The sequence below is a fragment of the Pecten maximus genome, chromosome 16 (assembly GCF_902652985.1).
Source record: "Pecten maximus chromosome 16, xPecMax1.1, whole genome shotgun sequence".
Taxonomy (NCBI): domain Eukaryota; kingdom Metazoa; phylum Mollusca; class Bivalvia; order Pectinida; family Pectinidae; genus Pecten; species Pecten maximus.
The window spans coordinates 36,710,129-36,726,439 of record NC_047030.1 but is presented as its reverse complement, the minus strand read 5'-3'; the positions used below and the strand labels follow the sequence as shown (position 1 = coordinate 36,726,439).

Here is a 16,311-nt window from a genome sequence, read left to right as displayed (position 1 = left end):
ATTACACGATAACTACGGTACTGATATTAAGCACCAGGGCTTATTAAAGGATAACTATGGTACTAATATTAGGCACCAGGGCTTACGGGATAACTACGGTACTGATATTAGGCACCAGGACTTATTACAGCATAACTACGGTACTGATATTAGGATAACTATTGTGTACTATTTTAGTACAGAAAAGGTGCTTTGTAAAGTTTAAATTACTATGTATACCTATTTATGATAATTTTGAGGGGGATTTATTTTTACACAACTACATCTATACATACTGTAGAAGTGCCATGTATTTGGTTACGATCTCGAAATGTGTTATAGATCAACTATTAACAATAGAAGAATTTCTGGCATAAAATTGTTTACACGTGTTTTGTTTTTTATAGAAAGGACATGAAAAATCCCACTGTCTTGGGATTCAACAGCAAAGATAGAAAATTATACCATTGAACATAAATATTTTTACAGAACTACGCAGGATTTTCATCAAATTTATATTATATGTGGAAGACTTTTTGACATTATTGAGGCGTCATGTTAATATATGTATTATGATAATTATAATGTAAAACTACTCAATACTATTAAGTGTTATTCTCCTTATAAATGATTGTTTCTCGGAGATGTCTATTTTCTTCTCTCTAAATGTTTATCATATTTATAATAAAAACTATTTAATAAACTTGTTAAATATGATATGAATTTTTTGTCTTATGTCAACGACAAGGCATGTTAAATATTCCAGGGTAGTGTTCTAATGTCCAAGTCATGATGTGGTCATCCTCGATACTCCAGGGTAGTGTCTAATGTCCAAGTCATGATGTGGTCATCCTCGATACTCCAGGGTAGTGTCTAATGTCCAAGTCATGATGTGGTCATCCTCGATTACTCCAGGGTTATGTTCTAATGTCCAAGTCATGATGTGGTCATCCTCGATACTCCAGGGTTATGTTCTAATGTCCAAGTCATGATGTGGTGGTCATCCTCGATACTCCAGGGTAGTGTTCTAATGTCCAAGTCATGATGTGGTCATCCTCGATACTCCAGGGTTATGTTCTAATGTCCAAGTCATGATGTGGTCATCCTCGATACTCCAGGGTAGTGTCTAATGTCCAAGTCATGATGTGGTCATCCTCGATACTCCAGGGTTATGTTCTAATGTCCAAGTCATGATGTGGTCATCCTCGATACTCCAGGGTTATGTTCTAATGTCCAAGTCATGATGTGGTCATCCTCGATACTCCAGGGTTATGTTCTAATGTCCAAGTCATGATGTGGTCATCCTCGATACTCCAGGGTTATGTTCTAATGTCCAAGTCATGATGTGGTCATCCTCGATACTCCAGGGTAATGTTCTAATGTCCAAGTCATGACGTGGTCATCCTCGATACTCCAGGGTTATGTTCTAATGTCCAAGTCATGATGTGGTCGTCTTCGATACTCCAGGGTTATGTTCTTATAAATGACACCACAAAATTATGACATTGTTGCATCCTCTTCCAGATATGGTGATAGAACCTGTATTTAGAGACCACTTTTCCTCCCAGTAATGTTGACAGAACCTGTATTGAGAGACCACTTAATCTGTCAGTTATGTTAACAGAACCTGTATTGAGAGACCACTGAACCTCCCATTGATGTTAACAGAACCTGTATTGAGACAACTTCACTTTCTAGTTATGTTAACAAAACCTGTATTGAGGGACCACTTTTCCCCCCAGTAATGTTGACAGAACCTGTATAGAGAGACAACTTAATCTCCCAGTTACGTTAACAGAACCTGTATTGAGGGACCACTCCACTTCCCAGTTATGTTAACAGAACCTGTGTTAAGAGACCACTTCACTTCCCAGTTATGTTAACAGAACTTGTTTACAGAGTTCACTTAACCTCCGAGTTTTCGTTGTGTCGACGGTCTTTTAATATTTAGACAGGTTTAACAGAGGCCACCAAGTTGAAATATCTTAGCGGTGTGGCGTAACAAATTAAACGTACATAAGAAGCTGATGACTAAAACTGTATTCTCTCTTTTTGACAAACCGTCTGAAGATAAAGGCATAAACTGTGTGTTTACTTCTGGGTTTTTATAAAATAATAACTCAAGTCCTTGTTTAAATACACAGTACATTTTATTTATGTACACAAAAAAGATGGCGACATGAAATAACACATAATTTGATATATTAAATATTTATGTCAACACTGTAGTATTAAACATCAACTCCTTATGTTAACACTGTGGAGTATTAAATATCAATTCCTTATGTTAACACTGTGGAGTATTAAATATCAACTCCCTATGTTAACACTGTGGAGTATTAAATATCAATTCCTTATGTTAACACTGGAGTATTAAATATCCATTCCTTATGTTAACATTGTGGAGTATTAAATATCAACTCCTTATGTTAACACTGTGGAGTATTAAATATCCACTCCTTATGTTAACACTGTGGAGTATTAAATATCCACTCCTTATTTTAACAATGTGGAGTATTAAATATCAACTCCTTATGTTAACACTGGAGTATTAAATATCAACTCCCTATGTTAACACTGTGGAGTATTAAATATCAACTCCTTATGTTAACACTGTGGGGTATTAAATATCAACTCCTTATGTTAACACTGTGGAGTATTACATATCAACACCTTATGTTAACACTGTGGAGTATTAAATATCAACTCCTTATGTTAACACTGTGGAGTATTACATATCAACACCTTATGTTAACACTGTGGAGTATTAAATATCAACTCCTTATGTCAACACTGTGGAGTATTAAATATCAACTCCTTATGTTAACACTGGAGTATTAAATATCAACTCCTTATGTTAACACTGTGAAGTATTAAAATATCAACTCCTTATGTGAACACTGTGGAGTATTAAATATCAACTCCTTATATTAACACTGTGGAGTATTGAATATCAACTCCTTATGTTAACACTGTGGAGTATTAAATATCAACTCTTTATGTTAACACTGTGGAGTATTAAATATCAACTCCTTATGTTAACACTGTGGAGTATTACATATCAACACCTTATGTTAACACTGTGGAGTATTAAATATCAACTTCTTATGTTAACACTGTGGAGTATTAAATATCAACTCCTTATGTCAACACTGTGGAGTATTAAATATCAACTCCTTATGTTAACACTGGAGTATTAAATATCAACTCCTTATGTTAACACTGAAGTATTAAAAATATCAACTCCTTATGTTAACACTGTGGAGCATTAAATATCAACTCCTTATGTTAACACTGTGGAGCATTAAATATCAATTCATTATGTTAACACTGTGGAGTATTGAATATCAACTCCTTATATTAACACTGTGGAGTATTAAATATCAACTCCTTATGTTAACACTGCAGTATTGGATATCAACTCCTTATGTTAACACTGTGGAGTATTAAATATCAACTCCTTATGTTAACACTGTGGAGTAATGAATATCAACTCCTTATGTTAACACTGTGGAGTATTAAATATCAACTCATTATGTTAACACTATGGAGTATTAAATATCAACTCCTTATGTTAACACTGTGGAGTATTAAATATCAACTCCTTATGTTAACACTGTGGAGTAATTAATATCAACTCCTTATGTTAACACTGTGGAGTATTGAATATCAACTCATTATGTTAACACTATGGAGTATTAAATATCAACTCCTTATGTTAACACTGTGGAGTATTAAATATCAACTCCTTATGTTAACACTGTGGAGTATTAAATATCAACTCCTTATGTTAACACTGTGGAATATTAAATATCAACTCCTTATGTTAACACTGTGGAGTATTAAATATCAACTCCTTATGTTAACACTGTGGAGTATTAAATATCAACTCCTTATGTTAACACTGTGGAGTATTAAATATCAACTCCTTATGTTAACACTGTGGAGTATTGAATATCAACTCCTTATGTTAACACTGTGGAGTATTAAATATCAATTCCTTATGTTAACACTGTGGAGTATTGAATATCAACTCCTTATGTTAACACTGTGGAGTATTAAATATCAACTCCTTATATTAACACTGTGGAGTATTAAATATCAACTCCTTATGTTAACACTGTGGAGTATTAAATATCAACTCCTTATGTTAACACTGTGGAGTATAAAATATCCACTCCTTATGTTAACACTGTGGAATGTTAAATATCAACTCCTTATGTTAACACTGTGGAAGTATTAAATATCAACTCCTTATGTTAACACTGTTGAGTATTAAATATCAACTCCTTATGTTAACACTGTGGAGTATTAAATATCAACTCCTTATGTTAACACTGTGAAGTATTAAATATCAACTCCTTATGTTAACACAGTGTGAACATAATATCAACTCCTTATGTTAACACTGTGGAGTATTAGATATCAACTCCTTATGTTTACACTGTGGAGTATTAAATATCAACTCTGTATGTTAACACTGTGGAGTATTAAATATCAACTCTGTATGTTAACACTGTGAAGTATCAAATATCCACTCCTTATGTTAACACAGTGTGAACATAATATCAACTCCTTATGTTAACACTGTGGAGTATTAGATATCAACTCCTTATGTTAACACTGGAGTATTAAATATCAACTCTGTATGTTAACACTGTGGAGTATTAAATATCAACTCTGTATGTTAACACTGTGGAGTATCAAATACACTATCAATCCCTTACATGGTAATACCATGTACATAATTATACATGTATATAAATGTCTTATACCACAAACTTTAACATGGTAATAACAAGTACATATACATGTATATAAATGTCTTATACCACAGACTTTAACATGGTAATACCACGTACATATACATGTATATAAATGTCTTATACCACAGACTTTAACATGGTAATATCACGTACAAATGTACATATACATGTATATAAATGTCTTATACCACAGACTTTAACATGGTAATACCACGTACATATACATGTATATAAATGTCTTATACCACAGACTTTAACATGGTAATACCACGTACATATACATGTATATAAATGTCTTATACCACAGACTTTAACATGGTAATACCAAGTACATATACATGTATATAAATATCTTATACCACAGACTTTAACATGGTAATACCACGTACATATACATGTATATAAATGTTTTATACCACAGACTTTAACATGGTAATACCACGTACATATACATGTATATAAATGTCTTATACCAAAGACTTTAACATGGTAATACCAAGTACATATACATATATATAAATGTCTTATACCACAGACTTTAACATGGTAATACCACGTACATATACATGTATATAAATGTCTTATACCACAGACTTTAACATGGTAATACCACGTACATATACATGTATATAAATGTCTTATACCACAGACTTTAACATGGTAATACCAAGTACATATACACATATATAAATGTCTTATACCACAGACTTTAACATGGTAATACCACGTACATATACATGTATATAAATGTCTTATACCACAGACTTTAACATGGTAATACCAAGTACATATACATATATATAAATGTCTTATACCACAGACTTTAACATGGTAATACCACGTACAAATACATGTATATAAATGTCTTATACCACAGACTTTAACATGGTAATACCACGTACATATACATGTATATAAATGTCTTATACCACAGACTTTAACATGGTAATACCACGTACATATATACATGTATATAAATGTCTTATACCACAGACTTTTACATACTACTTAAACCCCATACATGATTGATATAAATGAATTATATAATGACATATTTATACAATAGACCATAACATGGTGTAAATATTCATTTTTAACACAGCTATATACAACCCTGTACATCACATTACAAACACATTCATCATAATGGTTTTATACAAAGTTGAGTACAGTGGTACTCATACAGCATAAACAGTTGTTTACATGTTGTATCGGTAACATAATACCTTATTTTTAGCCCTACAACATATCAGTGATGTTTGTAAATCTTAGGAAATTGTTTGTAATTCTATAATGTTAACGCTCCATACTATATAGTCACTGTCAACTCTTCAACAATTGTATTGTTTATCTAGTCCATATACTATTTACACAAACAAAAGTCAACAAACAATAGTTACACAAATACAACAAACAAAATTTACATATCAATAAATATATGTTTTCTGTAAAACATCACACTCCCGAAAAAACTCTTCCACTGTTATATAAACTACAGTACATGTACCGGTCACAGTATTGATTTTATATATCCTAATTACAGCACATATACCGGTCACAGTATTGATGTTATATATCCTAATTACAGTACATGTACCGGTATATATCCTATATCCTATGTCCTACCCTGTCCCCCAATCTGTGTTGAGCTCCACCAGGCGGTTATTAGTATCACCATCCTCCTTTCACTCGGACCTACCCGAGGACGCCCCCTATCGGCGAAGAAAACTTTCTACAACTGCCGACTTTTGTTTTACATTTTGTAAATTGTGACGAGAGTAAAAATGTCTCCTCAGTTTTATCTCTGTTTGGCTCTACATCATGCCACACAAGTCAATGTACAGAAGTGTGAATATTTAGTACTTTATTTAGTAAACGATGACGATGAAAACTTCTATGACTGCCGACCTTTGTGAACAGATTCATTCTGACAACATTCATACATTCTGTGTACGAGTTACAACCTGACAATTCCTTGACAATACCAACACATATCATCACAACTATATAATATGTTTATATTTTCTTTAGAACACTTTGCTTTTGTTCACCATTTCAAGTGTTCATCCAATTATAATTCTAACTGACATTGTTTAACTGTCACGGTGACACTATTTTCTAAAGTGTGACGCTGTTTTTTAACAGCGACGAGGATAAAAACTTTTCCTAAAATTTCTCTTTGTTTGGTTCTACATCATTTTATACAATTTAGTAAACAGAAATTAGTGGGAATATTAAATTTTATTTAGCAAACAATTGAACAAGATGGTCATACAAAGGGTTGTTATCTAACTTCCTCCACTCTGTCCATTCCTTTGCCAGGTCTAAAACAGATTTCCCGTCATTAGTAAGTAAGGTCGTGATGTCATACTTACCTCCTGTTTTCTCTACGTACTGTTTTACGTGACGTTCACACTCTGTGAACATGTCTACATCTGATGTCATCCTGGCTATGTGATGTAGACAGTTATACCCGTTGTTATCTACAGCTGTAGTTAGTGCTGGGTATAACCTACACAGCTCTACACTAAGCTCCCTGTGTCCCTCATTACAACTATAATGTAATATTGTCAACCCGTGCTTATCTACAGCTGTAGTTAGTGCTGGGTAACACTGACACAGGTATAAACTAAGCTCCCTGTGTCCCATCATACAACTATGATGTAATATTGTATACCCAAACACGTCCACTAACCGTGACATGTACTGACCACACACACAACTCCTATGTACAACACGACCATCTTCTATCTCACACTTATGTTGTACATCCTCAACTCTACACAATGATTTAAGTATCAATGTCTCCACTGTCTGAAATAGACCACAATTTCCTGTCCGTGCCACAAAATGGAGCGTGCTATGTCTATAGTTATCAGTCTCATGTACCAAGTCTGGGTAAGTGTCACACAACATTGTCACCATCTCTTCTCTCTCAAACAAACACGCCTCGTGTAGGACATTGATATTTCTATTATAATGTATATTTGATGATCGTGACCAGTCTGCCCTCGCTGTAGGAATGACTTTACACTTAAGTATTTCAGTCAGTAGTTGTACACTCCCACCCTTCACCACACGAAATGGTGTCTCCTTGTCAGGTTTAACACCTTTAGACAGGAGAAACAAAGCACATTCATCTGAACCAGTAGAGCATGCTCGATTAAACAAGTCATGTTTTATCTTGTGGCACAAACGGTTGTCAACATTCTGATCACTTAGGTATCTGAAAAATCCCCGTAGAAACTGGCAATCTGTCCATACATCTAATGTAACTAAATATTCCCACTCACTAGAATACCAGTAACTTCTAGGATCAAGAGATTTAAATTCTTTGACGATACGTTTACACATGGCATTGGTTTGATCATCAAATGATATAACTATCCTGTTTGGGGTGGTTTTTTTTGTAGTTATATAACTGAGTAACTTGCGGGGACAATTCTGTATGTAGCCAATGGGAGTTTTCTCTCCATACAGAAGTGCCACTGTTTCCTCAATGGAGTCGTGACTGAATTTGTAACAAGGATACAATCTGCCTTGTTTTAGGGTGGACTCTTTTTTCACCAGAGAACCCAACAGACTTTCTAACGACTCCTTCACAAATTCAGCTTTCCTCCCCTTGTTGTAAACAAGTTCATTTGTTGGATCAACTTTGACTACATCAACAGCAAATGCTGCTTCTAACAATGTTTTATCAACATTTTCGTTAGAAGGGTCTAAATCATTTTCTATCACTTTGCCTCCATTGAGGAACAGATACAGCAGCCCATAAAATTTTCCATCCTTTAATTTATCTAAACAAGATTTCACAAAATGAAAAGGTCTTCTAAAGAAGTTGACCTTTTCTGCTTGCAAAGTAGGTGTGTCCCTGAATAATCTACAACATTGGGGAAACCCAATGTCAGGACATGACTTGAAGATCTCTTTCTCTTCAACATCTGTCCATTTATCAAATTTATCTTTTGGTTCATACAACCTTAATAATTTCCGTTTTTCTTCTTCATCTTTGTATTCACTGAGATCAACAATGTTCTCTTCAGTGAATATTTTTTTCGAAAAAGAACTACCTAAAGAATTTAAAATTTCACTACGGATGGTCATGACAAGGATATTGCCCTCAGAGTTCTCACTTTCACAGAATTTTGAAAGAATACATTCTTCTCTTTTCTCCCATTCATCTACATCTCCTTTACACACAACATTCTTGCCAAAAATATCATCGAAATAGATAACTAATCCAGACTTTGGTGCCACCAAATTCATGTCCTTGATGTCGTGTAGTTCCAGTGGCTGTAGACATCGTTTCTGTTGGCCCTCCTCATCACAGCACAGGAAACGGAGAATTTCCATGGCAATAGACGACTTCCCATCTCCTGTGTTTCCCTTGATTATAACCATCCTGTTCTTCAGTTTTTTCTGAGCTTCATGGAAACTTTTGGTGGCAATAAACTCGTAATTTAGTCGATCTCCCTCTATCTTAGCTCTTGTTGTTTCTACAAGGAAAAATTAATGAACACTAAGATTAAACATTTCTATGAAATAGCCAACAACTACAAGTACCCTGTAGGGAACAGTAAATTTTGTAAAAGCAAGATTAGGTGGCAGAACTGACATGTCAGCAAGGTTCTCACAATGTGTGTGTTATGAATTATATGTAATGCATATGTACATTTGTATGTAGTAAATAGTTTCAATAATCATTGCATGGTTTGTGTTGTGTCCGTGGTATCATAATATAATAAAACAATCGTACTACATTTTACCTGTCCGTGATATTATAATAAAACTATTGTACTACATTTTACCTGTCCGTGATATTATAATAAAACTATTGTACTATGTTTTACCTGTCCGTGGTATCATAATAGAGTAAAACTATTGTACTATGTTTTACCTGTCCATGGTATTATAATAGAGTAAAACTATTGTACTACGTTTTACCTGTCCGTGGTATTATAATAAAGTAAAACTATCATTCTACGTTTTACCTGTCCGTGGTATTGTAATAGAATAAAACTATCGTACTACTTTTTACCTGTGCGAACAATTAATTTATCAGCATGCATGTTCCTTTGTCTGTGTGATGTACATGTATGTGTGTGTATAAGTAGTGGTCACCAACAGACTGGACATGTGACAGTTCTTATAATAACATACTTTGATGTTAAAGTTGTTTTCGTATGTATTTAGAATATGTTTCTTTGTGTGGCAGACCATTTTTAATTGACCTTTGTAGAAGACATGTCGTTTGTCCACACTCTTAATTAGACTGATTTTTAATTTAATTCATATTTTTACAAAACATAAAATTTCCCAGTGTGGTTTGTAAGTATGATTTAAAGATCAAATTATGATTATTGTGTTTTAATAATTTGTTGAATATGTTATAAATTTTGATATTCAGCTCTATTCAAGGTGATGTAACAGTATACCTGCATTAACGCACACAATATTTATTTTTACTGGAAATATCATGTTTACATTTGGTATTTTGATTTGATCAGTTTGATCCATTTGTGTAAATGAGGGTGGGTCTATAGGGAGAGCATGTTGTGTGTGATGTGAGATTTACATGTAGATTTAGACTTTAATAAGAAACTTTTTATTGTACATGTTCAGAATGTTTTAATCTCTTCGATCCAAAAATATGTTAAAGAACAAACCCAGCGACTTTGTCATTCGTAGACATTTTCATACCCACAACATGTGTTCCTCTAAACCCGAACTTAACCTGGGTGTAACATTGTAAATGAAATTACAGTACTCAAGGTGTTCTGGTCAAACTGATTTTCTACATGTAGTAACAGTGTTCTTGACCTTTAACCTTGTGACAGGAAATCTATCCGAAGCACTGAGATAAGAGTTACGGACTGAGAGATGGAGACGATCTATATACCTTATTTATCTCTCTGATTTGACAGGAAATACAGGTTTCTCTGTCATGAATACTTGATATTAATTTAGTTACTGTATAATCAACCATATTAAAGATCAAGCAACACCTGACCTTGACTTTTGGTGGATGACTACATTAATGATTAATTTTATATACAAAACCTGTATGGTGTGTGGTCTTGTAAATATCAATGTTTTAACTTGTTTCACATGTTACTGTCCCTGAATAAGTTGGTCAATGTGACTGGCACGCTGGATCTCTCTTGCACCAAGAATATATCTTCACATTCAACCTCGTTCAGCAAACTCACCAATCATGGCTGCCAACTTAGGATCCCTTTCTGTAAAACAAGAGGATATCTTTTATTAAATATATCACAAATAATGAATATGAATTAGAGCTGAACGAGAAAATGTTTTTGAAACACAAAAACGTATACGTAGTCTGTGAAAAATTTTGCTTAATAAAACAGGAGATCCTAAAGGGATGTTGACACCAACAATTGAATGATCTCTATTGGTTCTATGTAAAACAGATCTTTTCTCTACTTTTCCCATCTTTTCTCTTTTCTTTATGATCTAATGACATCAATAACTTTAACATGAAATCTGAAAGATCGATCTAAGAGCTTTTTCAGAATCACTCATAAATTTAATACTTTGGCCATCATATTCCAAGATGGCGGCCTGTTAGCCATTTTTTCCCTGATCAGTTTCAAAATTGAATTGGTACAAAAAGCGACTGAGTGAAACCTACATGTGAAGTTTGAGAAATATCCAACCAAGCATTTTCAAGAAATAGTGATGACAACGATTGATTACAGACGATGGACCACAGGCGTAGGGTGATTTGAATAGCCCACCACCATCTGAGGATAGTGGGCTAAAAAGTTATCGGTACTAAAAACATACAGCAGTTTGAAATACTTTATTTCATTTGACCAAAAAAATGTAATAAACTCACCAATCATGGCCGTCAGCTTAGAATTCCTTTCTGTAAAATAAAACGATCTCCCTGATTAAATATATCACAAATAATGCCTAGGAATTAGAATTGAGCAATGAAATGTTGATGAAACAAATACATTTAGTCCATTAAAACTTTCTTTGATATAACAAAAGATCCCAGAAGAATCTTGGTACCCACCATTGAATGATATGTATTTGTTGTATGATAGACTTTTTCTCTACTTTTTCTTTCTTTTCATGTTTTCCTTTTAATCATCTGATGTTGACGAATACTTTACTATGAAATCTAAGAAAGGTCTATGAAGAACTTTCTCACAAATACGGAAATAATAAACTTAGACCATCAAAATCCAAGATGGCGTCAATTTCCCCAAAATCAGACTAAAAATCAAAAAGGGCACAGCTAAAGACCAAGGAGAGCTACATGTATACCAAGGGGAACTTCCTGTAAAGTTTGATAAATATCCATCCAGTACTTTTAAGAAGTAGCGATAACAAACTTCAATTGACAAAATCCAAGATGGCCACCTGTAGGCCATTTTGTTTTGTGAAGTTTGAAAAAATATCTTTCCTGTACTCTGGAACATTTTCTCCATGTGGGTAATGACATATGTAGTGTCTCGGACATTGGTCATTAGTCTGGTTAAGGTGACAGTTAAGTCATCGAAACATCACACTCATTAATATCATATTGTGTTTAATATAACTTTTATCTTATCCCACCTTTATACTTTTCAAACCAGAGGCCCATGGGTCATATGACTCTAAAAACCCTTGCACTGTTGTAGCATACATACTCGGTAGCCAGTAGAGTGGCACTGTTGGCCATATCTTGGATTTCAGTCCAACCCGAAAAATAACAAAAACTTGTACAGGACCATTTCAGAATCATTGTGGCCAAGTTTGAGTTGAATCCCAATGGTGGAACTTGAGAATTTTGAAATAGCTAGGTGTTGTTCAGAAATTGATGATTGCGCAATCATGTAACAAAATGGCCGTAATGACTGCCATGTCAAAGATTTTACGAGGTCGAAAAATAATGGCACTTTATCGGCTCTACTTCCTTAACATTCCTACCAATTTTCAGCTCAATGGTTCCAGTGTAACTGGAGCAGAAGTTTAAAATGTGTTTTTCAAGATGGCTGCCAGTGCGGCCATTTTGGATTTCAGACTGACCTAAGAAAATAACAACACTTGACCATCTCGGGATCATTTCAAACAAGTTAGAGATCAGACCCAATGGTGAAACTTGAGAAGAAGTTTGAAATGTGAAAAGATTACGCACGTGGGATATGTACATATTACAATGACTATAGGTCATCCTGACCAGGCCATTGGGTCAGAGGACCTAAAAATAGTGATAACGATGATTGTTTATAGACGATGGACCATGGACCACAGATATAGGACAATTTTAATAGCCCATTATCACATGATGGCCGCCTAAAAAGTTATTGGTCTTTATTTTTATAGAGTTAGTGTTCGTGGGTGCCTTATTATTTTAAGCATCAGTGTATCTATTTACTATATTTATATAAAGCATAGTTCTACCATTTCCTATGTGATGATTCAATGAATAAGTCCTTTTGGGTGTAAACATAATCTTTGGCATTCATCTTTTCATGACCATCAAGCAAATATATCTTTTCCAAATTACTGGACTTGCTGGACCCTCCATTTATATCATTTTTGTATCTACATCAAACATATCTTACCCTTTAAGGTATCCACATCTTTTGATAGGGTGTCTTGCCTGCCCTTCATGTCAATGACTTCCGCTGTAAATACAAACATATGTCATTGTACAGACTGACTTCTGCTATAAATACAAACATATGTCATTGTACAGACTGACTTCTGCTATAAATACAAACATATGTCATTGTACAGACTGACTTCCGCTATAAATACAAACATATGTCATTGTACAGACTGACTTCTGCTATAAATACAAACATATGTCATTGTACAGACTGACTTCTGCTATAAATACAAACATATGTCATTGTACAGACTTAATATTGAAATTAATGTAGTAAAACATCAAGTATCCTGTATTTATTACAAGAGGTGCAAAGGGCCTGTTCTCTCACTTATATTTCAGTAATCACAGCAAAATACTTTCATATCACAATAGCATTTCCTACTATTTAAGCTGTCTCTCCCTACACAAAGACAAACATATATCACTGCGCATGTGGATTAATGTTGCGTCCCGTTTTGTTGCTTATTAGTGTATTCATGTAAAATATACATTGTTGTACATTGTTGCAACTTGTACATTCCAATGACGTCACATTGTTTACAGATCCCGCGTTGTGTCTGCACTGCCTGACACGAAGGCTTCATTCTGTGTTTTTTAGTGTTTTTGTTAGTTTTCTGATAATTCAATTGATCAGGTATGATTAAACAACCCCAATCAATATGAGGTGTGAATGTAATTTTAAGTTTAAACCGCATGTTGCGAAAAATACTTCAACTTTCACTTTGCCAGTGCATTCGTGATCGCAGCTTCCATCGGCTGTCATGGCAACGACGAGGACGGTGGTTTCATCACAGTGACGAATTTACAAACTTGCATGTGTACAGCCGAAAACTTCTAACTATACATTATGTCTTTGGAAATCATCTGTAAATAATTAATTGAATTAATTACGATCCATTGCATTCGTTTATTAACGTTTGTTCGTTTCTATATGCCGATTTCGATACTTGAAACACTGAAGAGTTCCAATATTGGAGAATGAACATTAACACTTGCTCTATGAATCGTCCTAGAGCACCCGACTACCCTAAATCAATACTTATGAAACAGGTAAGAGCGTGAAGGTAATTGTATGAGAACAACGAAAAGTGCTGTACATTCTTACGAAAATGACAAACATCGTCAAAATTACTTAAAAAGTAGTCAATTAATCGGCACTTCTTCAATTAACACCAGTTTATAACGCCGTTATGTAACCATACTTGAATAAATAGAAGAATGTACAGCACTTTTTCTCGGTTTCTTAGCACGATGAATAAGTGTATCATATTTGTTTGTACGACAAAATACGTTGGTCGGGTGCTCTGGCCATATTTACTGACCAAGTGTTAATGTAGTCCTTCGTGCCGGTCACGTGACCACGCGAGAACACGAGGAACGACGAAAACATCCCGATAAAGACGTTGGACACCTAACATTAAAATCCGACCAAGAAAACAAACAGAACTAACCGGGAAATCATTAAATATTGAATTTATGTTAAAACATGACGTTTTTTGTTCTTTTTAATTATAAATGCAACATTAACCCACATGCGTGTACAAACTAAATATTGAAGTTGATGTTGTATCTATTATAAATACTCTAACATCTAAACACAACATCACAGATGGATCTTGATGTAGACCATCGACCTGAATCGTCATCAGTGGTAAGTGATATTTTCTGAAGTCAGTGAAAGATTTGAACACATACCATTACCCTTATACTTTAAGTATTCAAAAGGAATTTTTTAAAAGACCAGAGGGTGACCTTTATTGGATAATTTTAAGGCTGATCTTTTCTCTTCTTCCTCTTAATTAAACAAGAGATCCCAGAGGGATCTTGATGCCCACTACTGAACTATCTTTATAGGTTCCATGTCAGAATGATCTCTCTATTTTCCCCTTTCCTTTACTAATCTGTGTAAATTGAGAGACATCCCTCCAGTACTTTTTAAACAAGGGGAACCTTTATATTAAATTTGAGATTTAGTGATAATGGCTGCCTGTCGGCCATGTTGTTTTCAGATTGTCCCAAAATGCAACATGAGGGATCAAGGGGAACCTACATATGAAATTTGAGAAAGATTCCTTTCAGTGCTTTCTCAGAAATAGCGATAACAAACCTCAATTGTCAAAATCCAAGATGGCTGCCTAGGGACCAAGGGGAACATAGAAATGAAAGTTGAGAAAGATCCATGAATATCTTTCTGAGAAATAGTGGTAAAATAAGTTGTTTTAGGATGGACAGATGAAAGGATGGATGGCCAGACGCTGGACGAAGAGCGATTTGATCAGCCCACCATTTGATGATGGTGGGCTAAAAATGTTATCTTTCTTGTATTCATGAATACAACCATTTCCAAGTTATTGGACTTGTTAGGCCTTCCATTCATATCTTACCCTTCATGTTACCCATATCGGTTGTCAACGTTTCTTGTCTTCCTTTGGCATTGTTCATTTCCTCTGAAAAGACAAACAATATCAATGTGGCGACTGAATATCAAAGTACATGTACTGAATGATAAACAAGACATCTAAATGTAAATTTATTAAAGATATCACAGCTGTAAGTTTGTAATGTTTCAGGACAATTAGATGTAATAGTGATGTTGGTATAATGAGGATGTAGAAAATGTATTTATAGTAACAGTGACCTCGATTTTGACCCAAGGATGCTGAAACCCAAATTGCTCAAAAGCTGCGGGCTGTAAGTGTCAATTAATAAAGTCCATTGAGCATGAATCACATGGTGTCAATTAATAAAGTCCATTGAGCATGAATCACATGGTGTCAATTAATGAAGTCGATTGAGCATGAATCACATGGTGTCAATTAATGAAGTCGATTGAGCATGGATCACATGGTGTCAATTAATGAAGACCATTGAGCATGAATCACATGGTGTCAATTAATAAAGTCCAATGAGCATGAATCATCTTGTGTTTCTTTT

General features: G+C 34.4%; 2 protein-coding genes across 5 annotated transcripts in view; one reads left to right on the top strand and one right to left on the bottom strand.

Moving 5' to 3' along the window:
• The window catches only part of LOC117314740, a gene marked incomplete in the record, with an annotated part of 896,274 nt that overhangs the window by 116,608 nt on the left and 763,355 nt on the right, over positions 1–16,311 (top strand).
• LOC117314739 overlaps positions 6,547–16,311 on the bottom strand; it is a 439,277-nt gene continuing 429,512 nt past the window's right edge. For 3 of the 4 annotated variants that reach the window (XM_033868829.1, XM_033868830.1, XM_033868827.1), the window contains 5 exons: positions 15,762–15,824; positions 13,328–13,390; positions 11,608–11,637; positions 10,955–10,984; positions 6,547–9,241 (listed from right to left, as the gene is read on the bottom strand). In XM_033868829.1, the coding sequence (XP_033724720.1) occupies positions 6,987–9,241; positions 10,955–10,984; positions 11,608–11,637; positions 13,328–13,390; positions 15,762–15,824 (2,441 nt within the window). In that variant the 3' untranslated portion in view covers positions 6,547–6,986. The remainder of the gene's footprint in view (positions 9,242–10,954; positions 10,985–11,607; positions 11,638–13,327; positions 13,391–15,761; positions 15,825–16,311) is intronic. The other variant, XM_033868828.1, reaches the window with a different exon arrangement.